The 23,018-nt window shown below is 44.3% G+C and overlaps 2 protein-coding genes across 2 annotated transcripts; both read left to right on the top strand.

Annotated features, from left to right (window-relative positions):
• Positions 1-235: 235 nt before the first annotated feature.
• LOC139341709 (FERM domain-containing protein 6) lies at positions 236-10,454 on the top strand. The gene is made up of 14 exons (XM_070978353.1): positions 236-378; positions 3,403-3,593; positions 3,761-3,851; positions 5,087-5,166; positions 5,382-5,458; positions 5,611-5,806; positions 5,954-6,109; positions 6,618-6,683; positions 7,159-7,227; positions 7,334-7,508; positions 8,030-8,314; positions 8,646-8,777; positions 8,909-8,979; positions 9,075-10,454. The coding sequence occupies exons 2-14, from the start codon at positions 3,516-3,518 to the stop codon at positions 9,363-9,365; spliced, it is 1,767 nt and encodes a 588-aa protein (XP_070834454.1). The 5' UTR covers positions 236-378; positions 3,403-3,515; the 3' UTR covers positions 9,366-10,454.
• A 286-nt stretch (positions 10,455-10,740) lies between these two features.
• tarbp1 (TAR (HIV-1) RNA binding protein 1) lies at positions 10,741-22,749 on the top strand. Its single transcript, XM_070978429.1, has 29 exons — positions 10,741-11,671; positions 11,764-11,861; positions 11,952-12,021; positions 12,293-12,447; positions 12,537-12,589; positions 12,699-12,796; positions 12,879-13,014; positions 13,102-13,198; positions 13,688-13,777; positions 13,883-14,030; positions 14,126-14,392; positions 14,653-14,747; positions 14,830-14,988; positions 15,073-15,299; positions 15,428-15,671; positions 15,808-15,996; positions 16,117-16,316; positions 16,392-16,463; positions 16,588-16,708; positions 17,259-17,369; positions 17,443-17,592; positions 17,676-17,762; positions 17,859-18,064; positions 18,158-18,239; positions 18,335-18,506; positions 18,590-18,775; positions 19,375-19,499; positions 19,761-19,897; positions 21,505-22,749. The coding sequence occupies exons 1-29, from the start codon at positions 10,747-10,749 to the stop codon at positions 21,683-21,685; spliced, it is 4,881 nt and encodes a 1,626-aa protein (XP_070834530.1). The 5' UTR covers positions 10,741-10,746; the 3' UTR covers positions 21,686-22,749.
• Positions 22,750-23,018: the final 269 nt, after the last annotated feature.

Here is a 23,018-nt window from a genome sequence, read left to right as displayed (position 1 = left end):
CACCTGTTTAGAACCGCTTCGAAATAGGATGTTGTTTATGTTCCTCTATGCATAAAGACATATGTTTACCTAGAGTTCATACACGTGTGATAAAAACTCCAGTAATCGTTGAATAGAGAGTGAAAGCGGTACCAACATTTCGAACAAGAATTCAATCGCAGCGAAATACCCCTACAACCGTCCATAAGATGGTACGGCTCAATCGTTCGGTCTTCAGGGTGGTTGAAGAAGTTACAACATGCAATGGGGAGGGGGGTAAACGGCTGTCCTTGTTTCAGTTATGTTAATATTCGGATCAAAAGGAGATTGTGTGTCTGAATGAGCTTTGACACGACCAGTTACTGAAATTTGAACTCCTTCGCTTCGTAAAACGTGATGGTAAGTAACTTACTGCTTCGTAGCTATCTTAATGAGTAGCCAGTGTAGTGATGCACTTGTTGCGGTAGAGTGTAACTAAGTTAATGTCTCCATCACACCCAACAGAACACTCTTCCCCTAGGAAAATTAAACGTTACTACGTTGGAGTAACTGTTAAACAACAACAATAAAAAACAAGTTTTTATTATGAGCGTTTAAACGCCTGTTTACAAATTATAAACCTGCTGTTTTACTTCTGTTTTGAGGTGGCTCACTAGTTAATATGTGTCAGTTAACAAACAGGCTACACCGAAACTTTGACAGAACTAGCGGCTAACTTGCTAGCTTAACCTCAGAGCGTTGTGTTGCGTTATCGTCCCAATATTGTTAATGATGACTCAGGAAGGAGAATATATGCATTAGGAGTATCTGTCGTAGCTTGCAGCTTTTCTGTACTCCAGTGCCAAAGTAATTATTCTCTAAATGAGTCACTGAACCCTGATATAAATTTGCTTGTCAGGGCTCAGAGTTAAATTTAAATAATGCACCAACGTTATTCCCGCAAATCTGAAAAGTTGCTTCACCCTATCGTTTGTAATTGCTTGCAAATTCAGCTGCCCCCTCTTATTTTCTTCATTTGTGGTTTTAGCGGGCTGTAAGGATCCCTGACACTGCAGAGGGGATGTTGTTTTTCCAGCAGCCAGCAGTGTGCTCAGAAGTAGGGATTATGACAGTCTTGCGAGGGAATTAAGACGTACAGATGGCTGCTCTCATGTGATGCCAGGTTTCTCCCTGGTCAGCAACAAGGGGGATGTCTGTGGACGTCAGCCAACACTCTTTGGGCTGATAGTAAACTTGTTTTGAAGGTGTGATGCAGTGTAGATCATATACCTGTCTGTACTCTGCATTTGTGGCTGAGTAAGGTTGGTATGGGTTTCCCTCCATTATTAGTTACTCAGAACTTGACCAGCTGTCTTTTATTTATTCAGGCATGTTTTGATGTAATATGACAGCACTGATAACCACCACAGCTTATTATTTTAAGTATTTGTGTGTTTGCTCTCTGTTATTGATAACTGGCCATGTGTTGGTACTGAAGTGCATTTGATAAGGTGGACTGAATTTGAATGTCAGGGTGCACTGAAACTTATTGGATCTGTTTGGTATGGTAGCTCTTAAGTAGATTTATATTGCATTTCAGTAAAGTATGGTAAACATAAATAAGCATTGCATTGCAAGTATAATTCTGATGTCTAGCAAGGCTTATATTTATTTCTTTACCAGTGAAGTTTTAGTTATTGATATTTAGAGTATGAAATGGTTTTCAGAGTGAGAGCAATGGAAAAACAAGCAAAAAACACCCACAAGACCTTCCAAATTCCTGTACAAAATAGTTTGTCTCCATAGAAATCTGTCTCTATTTTTTAGTCTCATTGCTTCACACATGGTTTGCTCATATATTGCTTGCAGATGTGTGCAACCTCTTCTTCCAATAGCTCAGTAATCCAAAAAAATCCATCATAGTGTGTTATCTTTCAGTTGTCATCATGCATTCTGTTGCCTCAGTGTGCAATTTTATGAATACTGAATAAAAAATAGATCTGTCATTAAGCCTGTTATATCAATGCAGAAGTATTATTGTAAGCAGCATAGCTGGCATTACAGTACAGTATATTGACAAACCAGAGTATAGACTTAAATTATATATAGAAACTTCAAGCAACAAAAACTATTGTAAAATTGAAAAGAAGGATTTAAAACTTATTTACACATTGGCGGCATGAAAATACATTTTTGTCTGTTGAGTTTTTATACCATTTACTACATTGTCAGTGTAAATGTAGAATACAGATAGTATCTGTAATTGAGAGTCACATGTTGAAGCTACTGGAATTTCAGGTTTTTGCACTGACTGTTGGGCTGACACACAGATGTGAGTGAGGCCGTGTTTGAACATGTCCATAAATCATATTTGGTATGACAAATGGTTTGCCCTCTGAGCCAAGAACATTCACTTTTGTGGTTCCCACGGCTTGTGTTGTACGCTGGCAACACCTATATAATGTTTTATTTAGTGATGTGCTGCGTCCAATGCTTTTTAACATATGTAACTCCTTTTTTCCATAATGTGAGTGCTGAACTCCTTAAGAGTTAGGTGTAAAAAGACACGAGTATGGTGCAAAGAAACAGAAGTTTGTTTGTAAAAGATATTATCAGCTTTTTTCTTTGTTTCTTTGTTTCTGTCCCATGTTTTTTTTTTTTTCTTTCTTTTTTTTAGTGGTTATTGTCCCAAGCAGGATTTAAGGGGATCGGAGTCGGTGTGCGGCAGTAATTAACCTGATTAATTGATTCTGAGACCTTAATCAGATGAGCCTTGTACCAGTTGGGGCTCCAGGTCAACATAGTGGGGCAGCCTTCAGGTGAGCCTAGTTGCCAGTAGACTGTCCGCATCTGCCATGGCTATTTGTTTTGGTATTTTAATCATCTGCATTAATACATCTCCGTTATAATTTTGTGTTGCTGTAGTTGCAGGTGGAGTACAAAAGGTATGCACTGGGATTATCTGATTGATTGTTTCCAGTTAATGACTGTTATTAGGATTATTTACCTGTTTTCCAGTTATACGCTGTTGTAGTGTTTGCTGTTTGTTTGTTAGGATGCTTTTTAAGGTTGTATCTTTTTTTGGATGATCCCTTCAGAAGATTATTGTGATGGCAAAAAATTTGGCCTGTAAACCCTCTGAGGGGGCAAACCATGTTGCATTAAGCTTTTTTTTGGGATAATGAGAGACATCCATGTCTGAGTCTGGCAGTGTTTTGACTGATTAGCACTATGCTAATATCGGTGCAAAGGGTTACATGTCTCACAGCAGAACCTAGAACATTTAGTTGGTCTTCTTTTTTGCATTTCTTGCAGTTTGGTATCTGACCTTAAGCATGAGTTGATAATCTGTTTTAAATTCCACCTTGCTGCCCTCACATTAAATTGTTGGATCATGTTTTCAATTTCTTATCCCTTATCTCACTCTGTCATCTATCTTTTTAGATGCAATATGGACGAGCTGCCCTGGAACACGTAAAAAGTGAAGGATAGCAGAAGCAAGAGAAGACTGAAGCATTTTGACAGAAAGTACTTATCAGAGACATACACAAGACATCATGTCCGCCTCGATAAAGCAGGAGAGAACCATTTGTGTTCTCCTCCCCAACAAAGACCAGCTGGACATCACTGTCGGGGTGGGTGTTAAGTATGTCTCTAGCAGTCCTCCGGTGACTATCACCAAGAGGTATTTGCAGATAACAAACTTCTGTTTATCTTGGTAATGTTTTGGCTGCACCACATAGTTTTGCATGCTGTGAGTGTGTATTGAATACAGTCTTCTTTGTCTTTTCACCTGCTCCAGCCAAAGTCCACAGGGCAGGATGTTTTCAATCGCGTCACAGAGCTTCTTGGAATGAAAGAGCTGCACTTCTTTGGCCTCACAGTGGTGAAGGGTAAGCTCACTCCTCACTGGTCCCTGAGCATTTCAGCAGTCTATCAGTTAGTTTGTGGATGGAAGCATCATATTTGGATTATGACAAAGATTTCCTGCAGGGCTTTGCCGTGCCACTCTTTCGGTGGCACTTGTTTATGTGATATTGTAGAAAATGTTTTCTGCCAAAAAAACTAAAAAAAAGCCCTGCCAGTCTGCATATCTGAATGGTGTACATGTAATCCACTTTAGCTGCTGAGCAAAGTTCTGAACTTTGTGTTTCCTTGTGTTCCTGTCCTCTTTCTTTGTACAAATACGTTGAAATGCCTCAGTAATCTTGTGTGGCTCACCACTTGAACAAGCAGCCTTTTGTTTTTGTGGTGTTGGTTCAGCGATCACTTAGGCCTGGATTCCTGCAATATTAACTTCATTAAGCCTGGAATGCACCCTTGCATTCCTCCTCTTCACCAAGGGGTGGGATGGATTGATGATGGGAAGAGGGGGGTGGGAGTGGAGGGAAAAGAGGTAGGGGGACTCGTCATGATGACACAGGCCGCCTTACTCAACTCTTCCTCAAAGGCCTCAATGAAGGATGAGAGGTGAAGGGGTTGGAATGAGTCAGAGTTGGAATGAGAGGGGCTGAAAGAAGGGATGGATGGTTAAAGGAACGAGTTGTGAAACAGGTTTGCAAGATTCGGCTGCACAAAGTTGAACCAGAGATAAGGTGGATCAAATAGAAAATGCCCATGTCATGACTCATCGGACCAGGCTGGGAGTGATACAACATCCTCATTCTCAGCATAGATTGCAAACAGCTCTGAAAAAGATTTCAAATGTGCTTTTGATGAAACAGGATTGATGTTGTACTGAAATTGACGTCAAATTTGCTTTGGATCAAACAGCATTAATTTTGTTAAAGGGTTGCATGCAGCATACATAAATGACAAACCATTAAGATACAAGCGATGCTGTGTTAAATGCATCAACCCGTCTCTTCACACGTTTGCAGAATTTTAAAACCAAGAAAGCCCCTACAAGCAGTGTCTGTGCTGCCAGTGGAATTAGAAAACGGATCCATTAACATTAGCATTGTTGTCATTGGCTTCTGAGTAGCCTCATTCACAAATGGAAGAACAAGAGCTTTTTTTCTTTGACCCTAATGAATCCCATTGTTGGTCAAATTTTACGCTTGGTTGCATTATTGTTTGTTTGCTGCTAACTGTCTGCTTGTTTCCTGATTGTCTTTCTCCATCCCAGACAATGAGCACATATTTTTAGACATGGAGGAGAAACTGACCAAGTACTTTCCTAAGGAATGGAGGCAAGATTCAGGAAAGGTAAGGGCAGCCTGTTTGTTAAGCGTAGCAAATTCTGATGAGGTGAATGAGGAACATTTTGCTGTGAGCCACTCCAAACTATTGTATGTGTCAGTTAATTGGGAAGCACAGGCCAGTGGCCTACATGCCACTTTTCATTTAGCATGACAAAAAGATGCTAACACACAGGCCTTTAGTAACATGCCTGTTCTGTTCATGCATGTTTCTGCACACAGGGATTACAGAAGAGGCCGTTGCTTCCAATACTCTGCCTCAAAGTGCAGTACTACATCGAAAATGGTCGACTCATTTGGTATGTCCTTCTTTATACAGTAAGCATCTATAAGCATCTGCTTCAGTACAGGACAGGTTTACAGTACATCCATCTTCGCACTCCTTTCTGACATCTTTTTGTGTCCTTCCCTCCCACCCCCTTCTTTTTTCTTCCCTTTTCTGTGGTGCCAGTGAACGAAGGGCACGGCATCTCTACTATTCTGACTTGCGGGAGCGGGTGCTTCGCTCTGAATGTCGTCAGCAGGAGGAGGTGTACTTCCAGCTGGCAGGTTACGCCTTGCAGGCTGACCTCGGTGACCACCCGCTGCCCAGGGAGGATGAGGAGATCACGCCTTACTTTGAACCCAAGCAGTACTTTCCCCCTTGGGTAGGTGTAACAGTGTGGCAGCAGCATTTAAGACTTTGAATCTAACATGATGTTGAGTTTAAAAGTTTAATGCATTTGATTTTAATGTTTTGTATTTTGAGGTAATGTTGTGTTTTTATACATGTCTGTCCGGTCATCCCTCTGTAGATTGTAGCTAAGCGTGGAGTAAACTATCTCCTCTGCCATGGGCCCAAGGTGCATCAGGAGCTGTGGGGCATGTCTTCTCGTGACGCCACCCTGCTCTTCATCAGGGAGTCGTGTCGACTGGAGGATGTGCCAGTCACATTTTACAGACTGCAAAAGGTCGAAATCAATTTGTTATTTTGCTGTTATTAATTGAAACCAGTTGCTTGAATTAAGATTTGTAGCACACATCATACTGCAGGGTGTGTTTATTTGAATGATTGGTTCATGTCATTAAAATAAGAAATGATGGTTATTTAAGCAGATGAGTAATGTAATTTGTTTTCAGCAAATTTTTAATCTAAAGCCTCCCCTTTGGCTGAAATACTGTCCCAAAATAAATACAATCAGCGTGGCTTCATTTCAGCTGTGCTGGACAAATGACTATGGAGCAGTTATGTAACCCATCCATCTATTCCAGTTTATTGTCCTCCCCAATACAAAATCACTCATCTACTGAGTGACATTTTGAGGGCTAGCCCATCCATTGCGTAATGTGCTCCCATGTTTAATTTGTTGTTAGCAGCAGTGTTTCCAAGTGAACTAGGAGAGGGGCTCAACTGTGGAGTCGCTATCTTATCTGAACAACTCAGATGCCTCTCTGACATCTCATCATTCATTTGTCCAGGACAAAAAGGAAGAAAGAGGAACGGCATTGCTTGGTCTGACCCTGCGAGGAATGCAGGTTTATCAGGTGCGTGCATGTGTGAGTGTGTTATTAATGCACAGTATGTACGTCAACACGTACGTGCATGAGCATGAATCTGCATTTGCTCAAAGACTGAGTCTTGTAGTGCTGTAAAACCTCTGAATAGACGTGTGAGGAATGTGTGGGATTGTGACCAACAGCAGTGCATCAGGAGATAGGAGCTGTCTGCCATGCCCGTCAGTTGTTTGATCTGTCCATCAGGGGCCATCTGGGGGGGATTAGGGCTCCAGGCCTGGCTGATTAAAGAGCCAACAGACCGTGAGATATCTCGAGAAGCCCTTGGCCTCTTCACCAAGTCCAGATGGCCCGTGCAAACAAAAGACAATTGATTATTGATTGCTAATTTAGAAATATAACCAAGTAGATTACTCATCCTGAAATCTGTGATGCTTTTTGGAAACACAAAAACTCACAAACATTTGAGCTGTTTTTATGTGGGGTTTTTTTTTTTTTTTTTTAGGAGGTGAACAACATGCGACAGCTGCTGTACGACTTCCCCTGGTCAAATGTGGGACGTCTCACCTTCCTGGTATGCACACTGCTCATTTCCATTCTGTTAAGATTATGTGGAATCATTGTAATTATTTGACAGGTGTTAGCTACGTATACTACATTTAATATGCTGTTCTACTCAGGGTAAGAAATTTGAGATCCAGCCAGATGGTTTGCCATCAGCCAGGAAGCTGGTATACTACACTGGGTCGTCGTTCCGCTCTCGCCACCTCCTGCTGCACCTGAGCAGCAGCCATCGCATCTACCTCAGCCTCCTGCCTGCCCTCAAACACCTACGCCAGCTGGAGGAGAGCGAAGGTAGGGAAGGGAGAAGTTAAGATTAGGATCAGTGATAATTACAGTTTGGCTGAGGGCCACTTGTACTCAGCAAAACACTTCAGTGAATGCATAACTTAAGACAAGTTTCTTTTTCCTGCACATAAAATCAATAAACCCATCTGTAGCACAGTAGCTGTTTAAATATGTGAAATTTTGCACTTCTGGGCTACATTTGGGAAAAAATGGAAATTGATCTCTATGAGACACACTTAATACAATGCACCATCCAAGATACAAACAAAAGTATTGCTGCTCAATTGAAAATCAGCTAATATAGTAGTGAATAAACTGTGAGACTCAAGAGTTTTTCATTGATCAGCTTAATGAGTTCCTAATTTTATGTCCAGCTCTTTAAGAGGAAGAGCGGACAGCAGCTCTGTAAAATGACCATCAGTCCTCTGGCACTTTCCAGTTTACACAACTAGTATCCTAGTAACTTCTTAACAAACACAACTGACCTCAGTTTCCTTAAATGGCTTTTGTGCTTTTCTTCATTTTAGAGAAAAAGCGTTACCGCGAGTCATACATCAGTGATGACCTGGACTTGGACCCCCCAGGCAGCGAGAGCAGCCCTGGTCTGTCCCGACACTCCACCAGCAGCTCTGGAATTGAAGCAGACGCCCGCCAGCACAGTATCTCCACAGAGATGGCCTCCATGGAGGAGGAAGGTCAACGGCGAGCGGAGAAGTGTTTCAGCTCAGCAGCCAGCCGTGGCAGCTCCTGTACCTCTGGGTTTGATGCAGGCAGCAAGGCTCGAATGGAAGATGAGGGGTGGCAAGAGGAAGGTGAGAGGATTTTTATTCTGAAATGTTTGGACATTTGCATGTTTTATCTGTCCCTCTGCACATTTTGTGACGTAAACGGATGCTCAGCTCCACATCGGTGAGATAAGGGCACAGTTTCACTTAGTGCTTCCTCAGGCTCTATGCAAAACATGTTGCTCAGTAAAGCTGGTGTCGTTATTCTACATTTTGTATGCCTCACCGTCTTTGTGTCTGTGTGAAAAGTGATTTTGTTTTTTGTTCCATTGTGTTCTTAAATGTGCATATGGCCTCGGAAAATGAGATTGATTTTTCCTTCAGATGATAATGATCAGACTTGTAATTTTTTTTTCAGAGATCAAGACCAATGTTGGAAGTCCAAAGGAGGTTCTTGTGGATGATCCTGATGAGATGTTCCAGCTGGCTGATCTTCTTGAAGGAGTGTCAGTGGATTGTGCAGATCTCTCTTCAGAGACTCACTCACCAGGTATGAATCATTTGAGTGTGACATACAGTACAAGATACTGTGTAAACATAATTTTATTTGTTCTCATCCCCCCCAGTGAAAACAAAATTGTTCACATTCTCAAACTTTTTTTTTTTTCCCCCTCGCTACAGAAAACCAACCCGGTCCCCCGGACACTGATGAAGATCTTGACAAATTGCGTAACAAGGATATGTTAAAACAGGTTGGTCATCTATCTTCTGCCTAATTTGTCTTTGCTGTCTTTGGAGTTCCCTGTTGCATTTTCTTACCTTTTATGTTTCCTACTGTCTATTCTAGATGCTGAAATCTAGGGCACAAGTTTGCGTGGATCGGCACAGCCACAGTTTAGATGATGTACGACTGTTGCCACCTCTGGCACCGCTGGGGACGACACTACCACCCGATTCCTCCCACAGCTATACCTTTGGGCTTCCAGATGCCTCAACAAACACAAAGACCCCTGCTGATCACAGTCATTACCCCCTTTTGCCCCACCAAGACAAACCTTCTTTCTATGGCCGCAGGTCTACCAACTGCCTCTCCCTGGACATGTTAGGTGATGAACAGTTCCTGGAATTCATTCTTTGAGTGTGCTGATGTCCACAAGCACGTCTGTTCTCTTCATTCATTTACAGCGTAACTTAACTCTTAGGTTGCCAACACATGAATGTCTCAGTGTTCTCTATGCGGTGATGATGACGAGGGATGTGTGTGCTTCATATTGCAGAGACGCATTATTGAAAATGGCAGGACCCTTTATTCCTGTTAGAAAAGCAGTGGATTAGATAACAGAAATCTAATTCTGCAAGATTTCAATCAGTAAACAGAGCATATTTATTAATGTTGTACATTGTGTACATACTACTTGCACTATTTTATTACATTTCAGCCTCTCTGAGCAAAACCATTTCTTATCAATTTTATAGTCCTTTGTAAAGTTCACACTGTTAAACATTTTCTGAATGTCGATAAAATTTGACACTAACAGATATTTTTAACTTTTAAGGCCATGTGCTGCATTCATAAGATGGGACTTTCCTTGCCATTAGCTTGTTGGCTAATGTAAATACTTAAATTGTTTTATTCAGGAGAATCTCTAGAAGCCATGGTACTAATGTAATGTTTGTTCTCCTGTATTCCATTGTCCTCTTTTTTAAAAAAATCAGATTTTATACTACACTCTATTTTTATATAGTCTTCTCTGTTATGTTTTTTCTGTTAGTCCGCCATAGCAACGTAGCTGCCGACATGGAAAATTGAACCTCTTTACAGCTGGTAATTCATTCATCCAAAGCTTCCCCAGTCTATACTCTCCTCCTGCTGTCATAATTACAACATAAAAGTATTATTTGTAAAGCACTATTTCTGTAACCGCAAGTGTATAATGAACCTGCAGTATTTTTGTATTATGTAACCCCCAAACAAAGAGCCTTTCTGTTGGGTTTGTCCCAGACATTATTTTCACTGATTTGTAAACGATAATTGGTTTGCAAAAGATGTCTTTAGCCAGTATGAACTCACTTTGAAAGGTTGTCAGTCATTAAACACAGAACAACTTTCTGTCAATGCCAATAATGAATTACAAACTCTATTAATTCACACCATTGAACAATTATTTTTTATCTAAAGCAATGGTTTTTTTTATGCTGGTGAAAATAAATTCTTATTTCTACGAAATGTAACCAGGTCTTCTCACTTTTTGCTTTGTTGCACTGATGTAATATCATGTCTCTGTAAATTTCCACAAAATATATCCACTTAATGGATATATTTTTATGTATATAATTTGCGCAAAGCACGGGTACTGTTTCTCGTCCTGACACCGCCACCTCTCGCGAGAGTTGGAGGTTACGTTTACGGAAGTTTACATTCCGTTTGTGAAAACGTGTTGCTCATGGCAGCCGTGAGTAAAGCCGGTTGCGGGTCATCTTTAGCTAGCTTTTTCAGGGCAGTGTAGCAGCTCTCTGCAATGTATTCTGTTTTAGTAAACGCCGTATTGTCCAGCTCTCCTGACTATGGCCTTTTGTTCGAGTTTCTGTCCTGGCCGGGTGACTCATGGCCAGAGACGGAGCGGGTGGACGCGCTGACAGCTTTTATCGAAGGACTCGGACCACTCATGGCCGAGTCGAACACGACTCCGTTTTCACCTGCGACTAGAAGATCTATTAAAGATAAAGTCGAGTCGGTGATCTGGACCCAGTGTCTGCCTCTCCTCTCCAGAGTATCAGCAGAGGCCGGTGAAGGCATGCGGTGCAGGGAGAGTACCGCTGCTCTCTGCCGGCTTGTGAGCGTTTGTGTCCCGCTGTGTGACGAGGCTGTACCGGGGCGGGTAGCTCTGTCTGTCTTGCCGTCGCTCCAGCTGTCGGAGGAGGAGGAGGTCCCCGGTCCGGGACGCCTCAGCGTGGAGGTTGCCAGTGAAGTCGTGGCTGCTCTCATACCTTCTCTATCAGCGGATGAACAGCTCACACTCACCACCCTGGCATCTGCCTTGACCTGCATCAAAACACTCCCAGATCCACTAGTCTCCAAAATCACAGTCAGGCTCCTCTTGACCCTCCTGAACTGCTGCAGCGGTGCGAGGTTAGGGAGCCGCCTCAAACTGATCCTGGATGATCTGTGCAGCTGGCACTCCACTGACCGCGCACCTGTGGTTACGGAGCGGGCACTGCTGTGTTTGACCGCCCTGTCAGACCACCTGCTGAACCCTCACAGTCTCTCCTTCTCCTCTTCCTCCTGTGAGCCTCGTCTGTCTCTCCAGTTCTGGAGGATGGTTCAGGATGGACTGACGCACAGAGACAGCGTGTCACGTAAGAGGGCGTTGTACCTGCTGAAAAAGTGCGTGGCCCTGTCAGAGGAGGAGGGGGTGGACTGTCCTCTCAGTCCATCAGTGGAAGGTAAAAAGGCTCAGGCTTGCTGACGCTGTACAAACTCTGTATCCACTGCTGTTGCATGGTCTGTTTTCTTACTGTTCTTGAAACTGTTGCAGATCAGATCTTGTTCAGATGGGCCCCTCACAGGAGCCAGTTGCTTAGAGAGTTCTGGGAGGATTATGCCCTGGTGATGGAGACCCTGGAGGAGAACCAGGTAGAAAATCCGGCATGGCGACTGTTGGTTCACAGCAGGCTGTCATGATGCACAGCTGTGTAACGCTGCCTGTCTCTCTTTCCTTCGTAGGTCCACGTCGTCCGGCCAGTTCTAAACAGAATAGACACGTTGATCCAAACAACAGTGAACGACAGTCAAGGTAACACTCGAACTGGGCAAACTAAGGAGTCACTTTTGTTTCTTTCTGTGTCTTTGAATCAAAAGGACTCAACTGATCATATTAACTTATCAAATATTCACAAGTTCATCACCACACTTTTGCTTGTCTTATTGAAGCCACTTGTAAGGAGAGTTTTCCAAAATAGCTTTTTTTTTTTCAATTACAAACTTGAAAATATAATAGAAGATAGTAGAAAAAATGTTGTGGTAGTTTGTGGCTGTTCTCTTTGTCAGTCCGGTCTGTGTCGCAGCTTCAGGTCAAGGCCTCTTCCACCCCTCCTGGCTGCTGTGTGTGTACCAGCGGATGTTCCACAGTGAGAATAAGTCCTTGATGAGAGAAGGAGTGTGTCATCTGCTCGAGCTGCAGGTCCTGCAGCAGTCAGACTTTGCTGTGGCCTTTTCTCAGGTGCACGCTCAGATGCAGTGTGTTCAATGGGATTTATGTGTATTTGTGGATAATTTGTGCCTGAAGGTTTCCTCCTCTTTGCTCCTCAGTTCATCATTGGCCCCTTTATGGATGTTCTGTCGGAAACGTCGCTCTTCCACAGGTGATGGTTTAAAACCAATACACCAAGCAAAAATACTTCAGGAGTTACTATGTTATGAAGGTTTTACTTTGTACCGGTCCTCATTAACCCACGTTCTGTCCACATATAGGTCAGTTGGACAGAGTGTAGGAGATTGTCCTGAGCTCGGAGCCAAACTCCAAGTTTTCATGGCCACCTTCTTCAGCAGCCTACCATACGAGCATAGAGGTACAGAAGCCACGGCGCACACATTTTAACAAAGCTCTGACTCAGTTCCCATAAATAACCGACTGCTGTGTTTTCTCTGTAGGCCTTACGTTGCTGAAGATGATCCAGCAGCTGTGCTATAAACACTGGTGTGCTGTACCCCTCCTCTTCCTCTCCCAGGCTCTGTCCAAACTTCCCCCAAGTCCATTGCTGGGAATTGAAGGGCTCACTGCTCTCAGGTACGTCATCACGCTCACAGTTCGACAGAATGTGTCAAAGCTGGTTATACTGTATGGAAGCTCATTTGAATCTGTGGGGTTTCACAGGGAGGTGCTGCGCTGCACCATGATCACCCATCAAGTCCTGCTGAGAGGTGCTGCTCAGTGCTTCCTGCTGAACAGTGCCCTCCGTCTCACAGACGTGGTAAGACACAAATAATGCACATCATGCTGAAATATCACCTTACAGTATACAGCAGCTGTGTTGTAAACAGCATTGGATCAAAGCTCATAATGTTTGGCTTTTTTCTTGAGTGAGATGTACCCAGTATGTTATTGTTTTAAGTTAATATTCAAGTTTATTTCAGCCAATGGTGGTGAGGGTCAAGTTATGAAGTTAAGAATGTAAGGATTTTCTGCTCGCGTATGCCAAACGAAGGAAAAGTGCTTTGACAACGAGCATCAGTGGTTACACATTAACCTCCACCAGAAATGAGCAAATGGGATATTTGCCCACAAGCTACAGCATCAGTAATAGATTTTCAGTTCAGTGATTTTCTCCAGCTTTTCTCTGAACTCGTTGTAGGGCTGTTGTACTGCAGTGTCAGGTGTTTCTGGTATTTTGCCCAGCCCCTGTGTTTTCATTCACAGCTTTGAAGTCAGTGAGCTGCATAATTGAAACATCTCATTTCAGAGTGCAGTGACCCTGGATGATGTTTTTAGTTTCTTGATGGATTTCCGTGCAGACGAGTCTCTGTGCAGAGGCACACAGATCTGGAATCAGGTACGTTCTATTGAAGACACTGGAAGAAACCTTCTGTAAGCTGTTACATTAAAGTGACACATTCGGGACTAATTGCTACCCTGTGTACTGGTGACATTGCTGCAGTTGTGTGCCTGGCTATTGGACAATGAAGGCAGTTTCAAGCCAAGGATTCTGGTTGGAGATGGTTCTGGTGCTGCCACGATGAAAGAAACTGTAAGAGGCTACGTTCAAAGCGAGATATACGCCTATCTCCAAGTCCCAGCTAGCATAGGTAAGTTTGAAGTGAGACAGTTACAGATAAATCTGTGGACACAATCGTTGAGGTTACACTAAGAATTGGTTTAAGTTTGTCTCCTTGCTCCTCAGGTCACGCTGAGAGGTTGCCTGACCTTAGAGAGGCTGATAAGTTGGCCAGGGCCATTCTGCTGTGTGTGGACATGGAGAGGGGTGAACTCGGGGCAGAGATCAGTAACACTCTGGAGTCATTACTGTCTCCGCTGCTGGACACCCTGAGCAGAGTCAGCACCAATATCTACTTGCCCGTGCGTAAGAGTGACAAGAGCCTGCAGCTTGTGCTCCGACTGTTCCAGCTTGGAAGAACACCAAGCTGTCAGCATGCTGGAGAGGAGCAAGGTTTGTAAGAACAACACTGATTCATTGTTACGTCAAGTCCGCCCTTGTGCATTTGCAGTCGGTACAGTGGGTGGATACGTGCATTTGTGCAATGAACAAATCGTTCTTTGATCCATAGATAGCCAAAATACCGTCGTAACATTGTTTGGATTTGGTCCAGTTAGCTTTCAGAAATCCACAAACTGTCATGTGATTTGATATTGAACACATCTGGGCTCAGCAGAACTTCATTTTCCTGTGTGTGACTCTGCTTTTCACAGATAACGTGATGATGGCCATGAAGAGGCTCATTTTTAAATTTGTGGATCCGGTCCAGGAGTTTATCCTGAGGCGGCTGTTTGGGGAGCTGCAGGAGGTAAGCAGCAAGTCAAGCCCATCCCCCCAGTGAACAAACAGTAGATGCCCCTCGTGGCTAGCTTTGTGCTGTGTCTTTCCAGCTGTTTGATGTGGAGCGGGCAGAGCTGTATCTGTGCGTCCTGAGGCAGCTGGTGGCCATGTACAGTTCTGCACCACAGCACCACAATAAAATTCAGCAGACCTGTTTCCCTAAACTCATCCAGCACAGCCTTAAGGTCCTGCAAGAGCCAAGCCTGCAGGTACAAAGCGAAATATTCGAACCCCAATCATCAGGCAGGAGTCAGTTTATTCAACACTGATTGGGTTTTTTTTTTCAATGCCAGGTCCACTCTGTGGCAAACCAGGTGGCTGCAGCGGTTGCAATGGCATCCCTGGCTACAGCATGTGGTCTTGTGGAGCAGGATGTGATTGACATGCGTTCAGGCGCGGTTTCCATCCTGAGATCACTGAATAACTACTTCTACAATCCAGTGTCATCCTCCCGAAGTCCGTCCTCTCTGGGAAACTTCAATAAACGCCTGCAAAGACCACAGACAGGAGATGATTCAAGGTTTGTGAAAGTCTGTTTAGAGTACTCAGTGAGCCTTTGAATGTAGGTTAAATGGAAAAACTGCATTGATTTAGGAGACGTCTGGCTTGAAAGATGGCCTGAGAAGGTGTATTTTTTTTATTCTTTAGTGACGTAGGTGTGCAGGGTCCTCTGCTGCAGGACTGGGGACGCATTGCTGCCAATTTCATGCGGGACCAGTGGATTTGTCTGAGCTTCCTGATTAAGGCTGTTGGGATTCCCGAGTCTCCAGAGATTTCCAGAGCGTCCGAGACTCTCAAGGCTGCTCTGAGCTGCAGTGTGGAGGCCCTGGCTCTGCTGCCCAGTGACCTGGTGCTGCCTGTGCTCACCTTTATGGAGACAGTGCTGCCACAAGTGAGCTCAAATTTAAGCAATTGAAATGAGATGTTCTTCGCAGTTCTAAAATACAGAATTTCTCACAAAACCAATGTAGTGTGTGACAAAGTGCGTTTCTGATGGAGTGTCTGGTTTGGTCATGTTTTGCTCTCAGTTGCTGCTTTCTGAGGAGGCCCTCTGCGTGGAGGCTCTGACTCTGAGCTGGCAGCTGGTGCAGGGGCTGAGCACTAACGCTCACGACTTCTGGCTCGCCCTGAAAGGCTTCATCTCCATGGCCTTCCATCAGAAGCTGCTCCAGCTGACAGACTCCCAGGCTCCGACACTTGTCTCCACACTGAAGCAGGTGATTAAAATCATGCCGGGTGACTTGGAAAGGAAGGGTGATTTAAACGTTCAGCACACATTTTCTGTGAGATAATCATGTATATATGTGGTGGTGGTGGTGTTGTGCGATTGTTTTCAGATTGCCTCTGAGCTGATGGAGCTGTCTCAGTCGAAGAGCGGAGTGTTCGGCGTGCTGCTTCAGCACTGCTGTCAGACGTGGCTGCCCACAGACCGAGGCAGCGGCGACGCGGTCGACGCAGTATTTTCTAGTGTTTTCAGCCACATCAACATACTCTCTGAGGCTTGTGTCTATGGGCCAGTGTTCAGGAGAGATCAGCGGTAACTCTCAGCAGCTCAGGTTCGTTCAGTTGATTCTCAGGCCTTTTTCAACTGTTTTATGTTGTTCTTTCACAGGCTCATCCAGGACGTCCAAACATATGTGGAGCAACTTGGTGAAGAGTGCGCCGCCAACGTCACCGTTACAAGGTGAGCTGCAGCTCTGGGTTGCGGTAACTTTCTCCTTCGTGGCTGTGGTTTAGAATAATGCCACTAGGGGTCTCTCTCGCTGTGCAGATGTTTTCACAGTTGAATTACTGCTTTTGTTTTCCAGCGATAACAGAGACGATCAGTTTCCCCGAACATGTGCACTGACCTTTCTCAGCCGCCTGGATTCCTCTAATCTGCAGCATCAAAGACTGATGGAGGAACTAGTCATGGATTTGTTGAAAAAGGTAGGCTGCACATTAGTGTGAGCTGTATGATACAGCTCACACACAGCGCCACACACAACCCGTGAACCAAAACAAAACCTCAACACTGTAAAAAGTTCTTTTTTAAAATCACATTCAGCTTTAAGTCATTAATTTGAGCATAATTTTGCATAATAAAATCCCAGTATGACCATATTATCATGACTGAAAGCCAAAGAAGTAAATCCCAAAGATCACTTTTAAAGATTTGTGTCTCGTTGGTTTTTGTTCTCGTCTGAGAAACATTCACAGATATGCTGGTCGTGACATTTCATACAGCAACCTAAAAAAACATCTTCATGCCTTCTCTAATGTTCTGATCCCCGGCTGAAAAGAGCAGACGAGGCGAGCCGGGCAAACATTATGTAATGTGTTTGTTCTTTGCTTACATGTGGAAACAAATACTTGTTTTGCTTTATGATATTCTCCATTGCATTTGGCATATAGGACATTTTTTTCATTAACATAATAAGTTCAGCATCAGTTGCAGCTTAACAATACTTGACACCATTTCCCATTATCTTCTCTCCAGGATAACGACATATCGAAGTCAAAAGTGCGTTACTATAGCAACTCCCTGCAACATCGTGTCAAAAACCGAGTGTGGCAAACACTGCTGCTTCTGCTGCCCAAGCTCAGAGAGGTAAGATTGCACCCACTGAACGAGCACACAGGAAAGAGCCTCTCAGAAAGTAACAGTGTTTGTGTGTGCGCAGGAGTTTGTCGCCGCGTCGCTGAACCGCGTGTTTGAGGCTGGATTCTGCAGTAACCAGGCCTCAGTCAAGTACCTGATCGAGTGGATGATGATTCTGATCCTCGTTCACTACCCGCAACACATGGACAGCTTTTTGGCCTGCTTCAGCATGGTGGGCTCCCACTCTGGTGTTAGAAAACACAGCGGTATGAGTGAAATAGTTAATTAATAGACCAGCGTCTGTTTTCTGCACAGGATCATGAAAAGACCAAGACGAGCAGCTGCACCTTCCTGTCAGTCCTGGTGCATTTCAGCGTCATCCTTCCTAATCTTAAGGATGAGGTAAAGCCTTTGATGTTTTTCCTCCACTCAAACACCGTCCTTCTTGCAGCGCCTGTCAGCATCTACAAGACCTCCCTCCCCCTGTGTGTTTTAAAGGCTGTGCACTTGCGTAAAGCACTGGACGTCATCCTGCAGTGGTGTTTCAATCATAACTTCAGCGTGCGCCTGTACGCTTTGCTGGCCCTGAAGAGGGTGTGGAGCCTGGCTGAGGTCCGGGCAGAGGACGGGGCTGATGGTTTGGGAGGGCTGTCCACAGTGATCAAGGCCTGTCTGAACCAGGCGGAGGCCATGCAGAGCACCGGGTGAGAGCAAAACTGCTGCAACATCTGCAAAAAGTTAGTTCAAGTATGTTTAATGTATTTATGTGTGTTTTTATTTGTTGTCTCGCCACTTAGAAATGCCAACAAGAATTGGACGAAGATCCAGGAGCACTTCTTCTTTGGTGCCTTTCATCCTATCAGGGATTACAGTGTTGAGGTGCGTTAGCATGTTTCTTCTGAACAGATGAAACCTGCTAAAATACACTCACCCTGTGTAATAACATATGTCTTTCTTATGTTTTTCTTTTCCAGACCGTATTCTATACTTTTCCCAGTCTGTCAGAGTTGGCTGATGATGAGTGGATTCCACCCTGGAAGTTTGAGAAACTGTCATGTTTCTGCGAGAGTCCATCTTTTCCTTTGAGGAATCCTGCTCCTGACCTGAGCCAGCTCCAGCCTGGAGACTGGATCCAGCAAGACAAAGGTACAGCAGCACCTCCCACAAGCAGCGGGGCCGTTTCATACCCCACGCCACAATCTTACCTCATCTCCGGCTGTATCTCCCAGGTGAGCAGTGTAAGGAGGACCGCTGGGCCGAGGTGCAGAAGAAGATCACTCCCTGGAGGTTGGGGATCCAGGAGCAGGAGCCTGAACTTCAGCTGGTCCCACAGCAGAGGGCGGCTCGACTGGGCAAACTGCACGGCTCCCTGCTGGTGGTGGCCTCGCTTATCGACAAGCCCACCAATTTAGGAGGTTGGGAGCAGCACAACAAATTATGTTACTTCACTTCTTAGTCAGGACATAACATTAAAATGTCAGTGGATTTCTCCTTGATTTATGTAACATAATAGGCTTTTGTTTGGCTTCACAATGATGATCTGGGCAAAGAGGTCAAACACAGCTGCCACTGAAACCAATCGCTTATCAGAGTTTAGGCAGGGAATGTTCTTCCTTCGCCGCAGATACTCCTGTTTTCTGTTCTGTGTTAGTGTACTATGATGCATTTGTCTCAGATGATAAGCGGCTGAATCAATCAGAATTTGTTTAGAGAGGAAAAGACCCATTTTCAAAACTAATATTGATACTGGATGGTGTAAGCAAGAGGACTGGGCGTTCTGTAAATGTTTCACTTGAAATCACCCACTGAATGGTCTGCTCCCATGATGATAGACTGATAACCGTTTTATGCTGAGTCATGGCAGCCACAGATTATGTAAAAAATAAATAAAGATGATATCCTTTTAGATATCATGGGGCTTTTAAAAAAAAACAAAAACTCACAAGCTGATATTGCAATACAATATCGTATGTAGAAGATGTCACTTTTAAGGCTTTCTCCTCACTTCTTCTAGGTCTGTGCAGGACCTGTGAGATCTTCGGTGCCAGCGCTCTGGTTCTGGACAGCCTCCGCCACGTCAGCGACAAACACTTTCAGTCCCTGAGCGTCTCGTCTGAGCTGTGGCTTCCTCTGTTAGAGGTGAAATGCACCGAGCGATCGCACATTTAACTCCGTGATCTGGAGGTTCAGATGGCCTTTCCCAGTGGGCTGGTGACCTGAGAAATGTGTGACATGGTTAGCTTAAGGTTAAAACGACCTCAGTCAAGATCAACATCAAGAGCACGTAGCAGCTGACACAGCAGGAAACTGGAGTTCTCCTAATGAAATGTACACTGTCTGTTGTCTCATCTTGATTGTATGAAATGTTCATCTACATCACCTCTATGAACTGTCCATCAGGTGAAGCCTGCTGAGCTCACTGACTTCCTGCAGGTGAAGAAGAGTGAAGGCTACTGTATTGTTGGAGTGGAGCAGACAGCCAACAGTCAGAGCCTCCAGGACTACCAGTTCCCCGAGAAGACCCTGCTCCTTCTGGGGTATGACTGCATTAAAAATTCTTATCTTCCAGTCAAGTGAAGTCAAGTCCTCCCCTGTGACTCTCACACAGATAAAGGCGTGAGCTGACGGCGCTGTTCAGTGTTATCTCACCAGTTTAGCGTGTTTCCCTGCGGTGTTGCGCCTCTCCTCTCCGTGGTGTACGTGTCGGGGCATGCTGGCCTGTAATTGGCTCTCCCAGAGGAGGAGCGCACAGGAAATCAATTACACAAACCAGTACGAGCAGTGTGGTGACAGCAGCAGAAAAACCTCGACCTTCGTCTGGTGTAGTTTGAGTCGTGATGCTGTCCTAGTTTGGCTCGATGGGACTCAAATAGTCATTTTATTAAACCATTTGCAGCTGCTCAGAAGTGTAATTACACACGTGCAGTTTGCGACCGGTTGCATGATTCACTCTCCTCACTAAACTGCAGTTGTGCGGCTGGCCTGGCAGCGAGGGAGAGGTGATATTTATCACGACGCCCGCGTGGGTGTCGGGCTTTGTTTTACCCCGCTCAGTCACAGAGGTGTGAACAGCGCCCATAGCTCAAACACCTGGCGTGTGAGCTGACTCCCAAGTGCCTCCCCAGCTGCGCTCTCCGCAGCACAGCACAGCCCGGCTCTAATCCCTCATCAGGTCGCCATTATCTCAGCCAGTTGCACTCATGATAAGTGTAGCTCATCAAATCACGCTTTTCTTACTGCGCGGCACCCTCTGCAGACTCATTGAAGGCCAAACTCATTACCTCTTTATGTTTGCTTTGCATGGCCCATATTGCTGGAGTTCAGTATATACTTGATTACAGTTTAAATTGCTCTTGGACTTGAGTTTATGAGTCATCTGTGTAAAAAGCGCATTCCTCATAAACGTAGGGACTTGAGAAAATGAAGGATTAACTTCAAAGGTGCGTAAATTGAATCATATGAGTCGCATCATTAAACCAAATGAAAGTGAAAATTGATAAAACATCCAGTTACAAAAAAAAATAGACCGTGGTGTGTGTGATACACATCAGGATTAGACTGAAACAAAGCAAACAGCTGTTGCCTTATTGCAGACAAGATGTCCATTCCAGTGCAAATACTACAGTGAGATTTATTTCCCTGACCTTTTGGATACAGTTCAGTTATTGTTTTGTGTAAATCAATTCACCAAGCAGAAGAAAAAACCCTCTGTTGAGTTCAGTCTGGGCTTTGGATGCTCCTGCGAGCTCTGCTTCGTCCCTGACCACGGTAGGCATGAAAAGGGTCAAGCTTAAGGATTTCATTTAATATTCTGGAAAATGCACACAGAGGCTGCAAACAGCTCGCTCTGTCCAAAGTACGCCTACCAGCACCTCCAAAGCTCTCTGATTAACATGTTATATCTTGTTTATTTAAGCCGTACAAACACCAAAGTGTAAAAACAAAGGTTTTACTGCCAAGCTAAGGCGAGCTAACCAGCTGCTGGCTCCAGCTCCATTTTATTATACAGACAGGAGAGTGGCATCAGTCTTCTCATCTAAATCTCAGCTGGAAAGCGAATAAGCTTGTTCTATGAAAGATATCTGTCAGCGCCAAATAGCTCCCACTCATCTGGTTTTTGTTTGCTCTCTTTTCCTTCTTCTAGGAATGAACGAGAAGGTATTCCCGCCAATTTGCTCCAAATGTTCGACGTGTGCGTGGAGATACCTCAACAAGGGGTCATCCGTTCACTCAACGTGCACGTGAGCGCCGCCCTGCTGATTTGGGAATATACCCGGCAACATCTCACCTCTGGCTCAGCTGAAGTCAACTCAAAATGCAGCTGATGAAGAAACCGTCCTGCTGGATGTGACCTCTGACCTCTGCGTGCTGACCTTTCTTGCTCCTCTTTGGGAGCAAGTGTTAAATGTATTCAGCTGCTGAACATGATGGTGCTTCATACAGTTAATGTCAGGACCTTGCTCTGTCTGTCCATCCTGGCAGGTTTTAATGTGGTCAGCAGTCATCAGGACAGTGCTTGTGCCTTAATGAGAGTCATGAATAGAGATGGGCTCTTGTTATTACACCTAAATATTCCACCGGGCATGCCCATATATATTAATGGAGGCAATCTCTGTGTCGGTGGGGCAGAATCATAAATGGAAATTTTCCCCCTTTGGGTAGGAAGTGTCTTGTTTACGTGAGCAATTAGTTTTTGCCACAGAGCACCAGGACTGGACCATACCAGCAAAGTATTACACAGTGGTGTGAAGAAGCTTGGGGCAAATCTGTGAATAGCTAAGCTAAAGATGACTGATTCCCAAACAGCATCATGTAAAGATGACCCTTTTCTTTAATGCTTCTTTTACAGTTTGAAACTGCATAAAAAAGAAAAGGCCTGAGGTGAAAGTTTGGGCCCCCTGCATGGTCAGTACCTTGTATCACCTCCTTTGCCAAGTGTCACAGCTGGTAAAGGCTTTTTGTAGCCAGCTGAGAGTCTTTCAGTCCAGTATTTATAAAGTTTTGAAGTTTTCATCACCTCGCCTCTCCTCACGACAGCTGTGAGAGCTCAAATCTCTTGAGGTGCTCAAACGTTTGTATGGTGCTTCTTTCCTTTTTTCCCTCTGAGATTGTACAAATCCGAAATAATACGCTAATATTGCTTAAAATGTCGAAGAGGATGTTTCATCTTTATGGCTTTTGGAGATCAGTCCATCTTCTACTTAACTCCTCACAGTTACACTTTTTAAAGCCACTGTGACCATACCATGTGACGTATAACTGCTGCTTTTGTTGGTCATTTTCCTCATTCACAATGTTTTTATTGCAATTTGTGATTTTAAATTGTAAACTTTTTTTAAACATACAATTGAATAAATATATAAATAAAACTTTGACATTACTATCCACTTTATGTACATGTGTTTTTTTATTTCTTGTGGTTGGAGGTTGCATCATAACAGGGAGCACTGAAGGGGTTAAACAAGGTACAGCAGGTGTTCATGCATCCTCCTCCTCCTCCTCCTCCTCCTCCTCCTCCTGCCCCCCTTTAAAGACTAAAGGAGTTGGTTCACCTGGAGACCGTCCCACCACAGGGGGAGCAGATGGAGTACATTTGATCACACTCATTTTTTTTTCCGCACTGTGCATGTCTCATCATGTGAGGACAGCGGTTAGCTG

Source organism: Chaetodon trifascialis, chromosome 13 (assembly GCF_039877785.1).
Source record: "Chaetodon trifascialis isolate fChaTrf1 chromosome 13, fChaTrf1.hap1, whole genome shotgun sequence".
NCBI lineage: Eukaryota > Metazoa > Chordata > Actinopteri > Chaetodontiformes > Chaetodontidae > Chaetodon > Chaetodon trifascialis.
This window is presented reverse-complemented; position numbering and strand designations above follow the sequence as displayed.

Coding starts and splice junctions, on each gene's coding strand:
- tarbp1 (XM_070978429.1), top strand. CDS start 10,747: ATGTATTCTGTTTTAGTAAACGCCGTATTGTCCAGCTCTCCTGACTAT. Junction 13,015..13,101: donor GAAGGGCTCACTGCTCTCAG/GTACGTCATCAC, acceptor GGGGTTTCACAG/GGAGGTGCTGCGCTGCACCA. Junction 17,763..17,858: donor TTCCTAATCTTAAGGATGAG/GTAAAGCCTTTG, acceptor TGTGTTTTAAAG/GCTGTGCACTTGCGTAAAGC.
- LOC139341709 (XM_070978353.1), top strand. CDS start 3,516: ATGTCCGCCTCGATAAAGCAGGAGAGAACCATTTGTGTTCTCCTCCCC. Junction 3,852..5,086: donor TGGCCTCACAGTGGTGAAGG/GTAAGCTCACTC, acceptor TCTCCATCCCAG/ACAATGAGCACATATTTTTA. Junction 6,684..7,158: donor GAGGAATGCAGGTTTATCAG/GTGCGTGCATGT, acceptor TTTTTTTTTTAG/GAGGTGAACAACATGCGACA.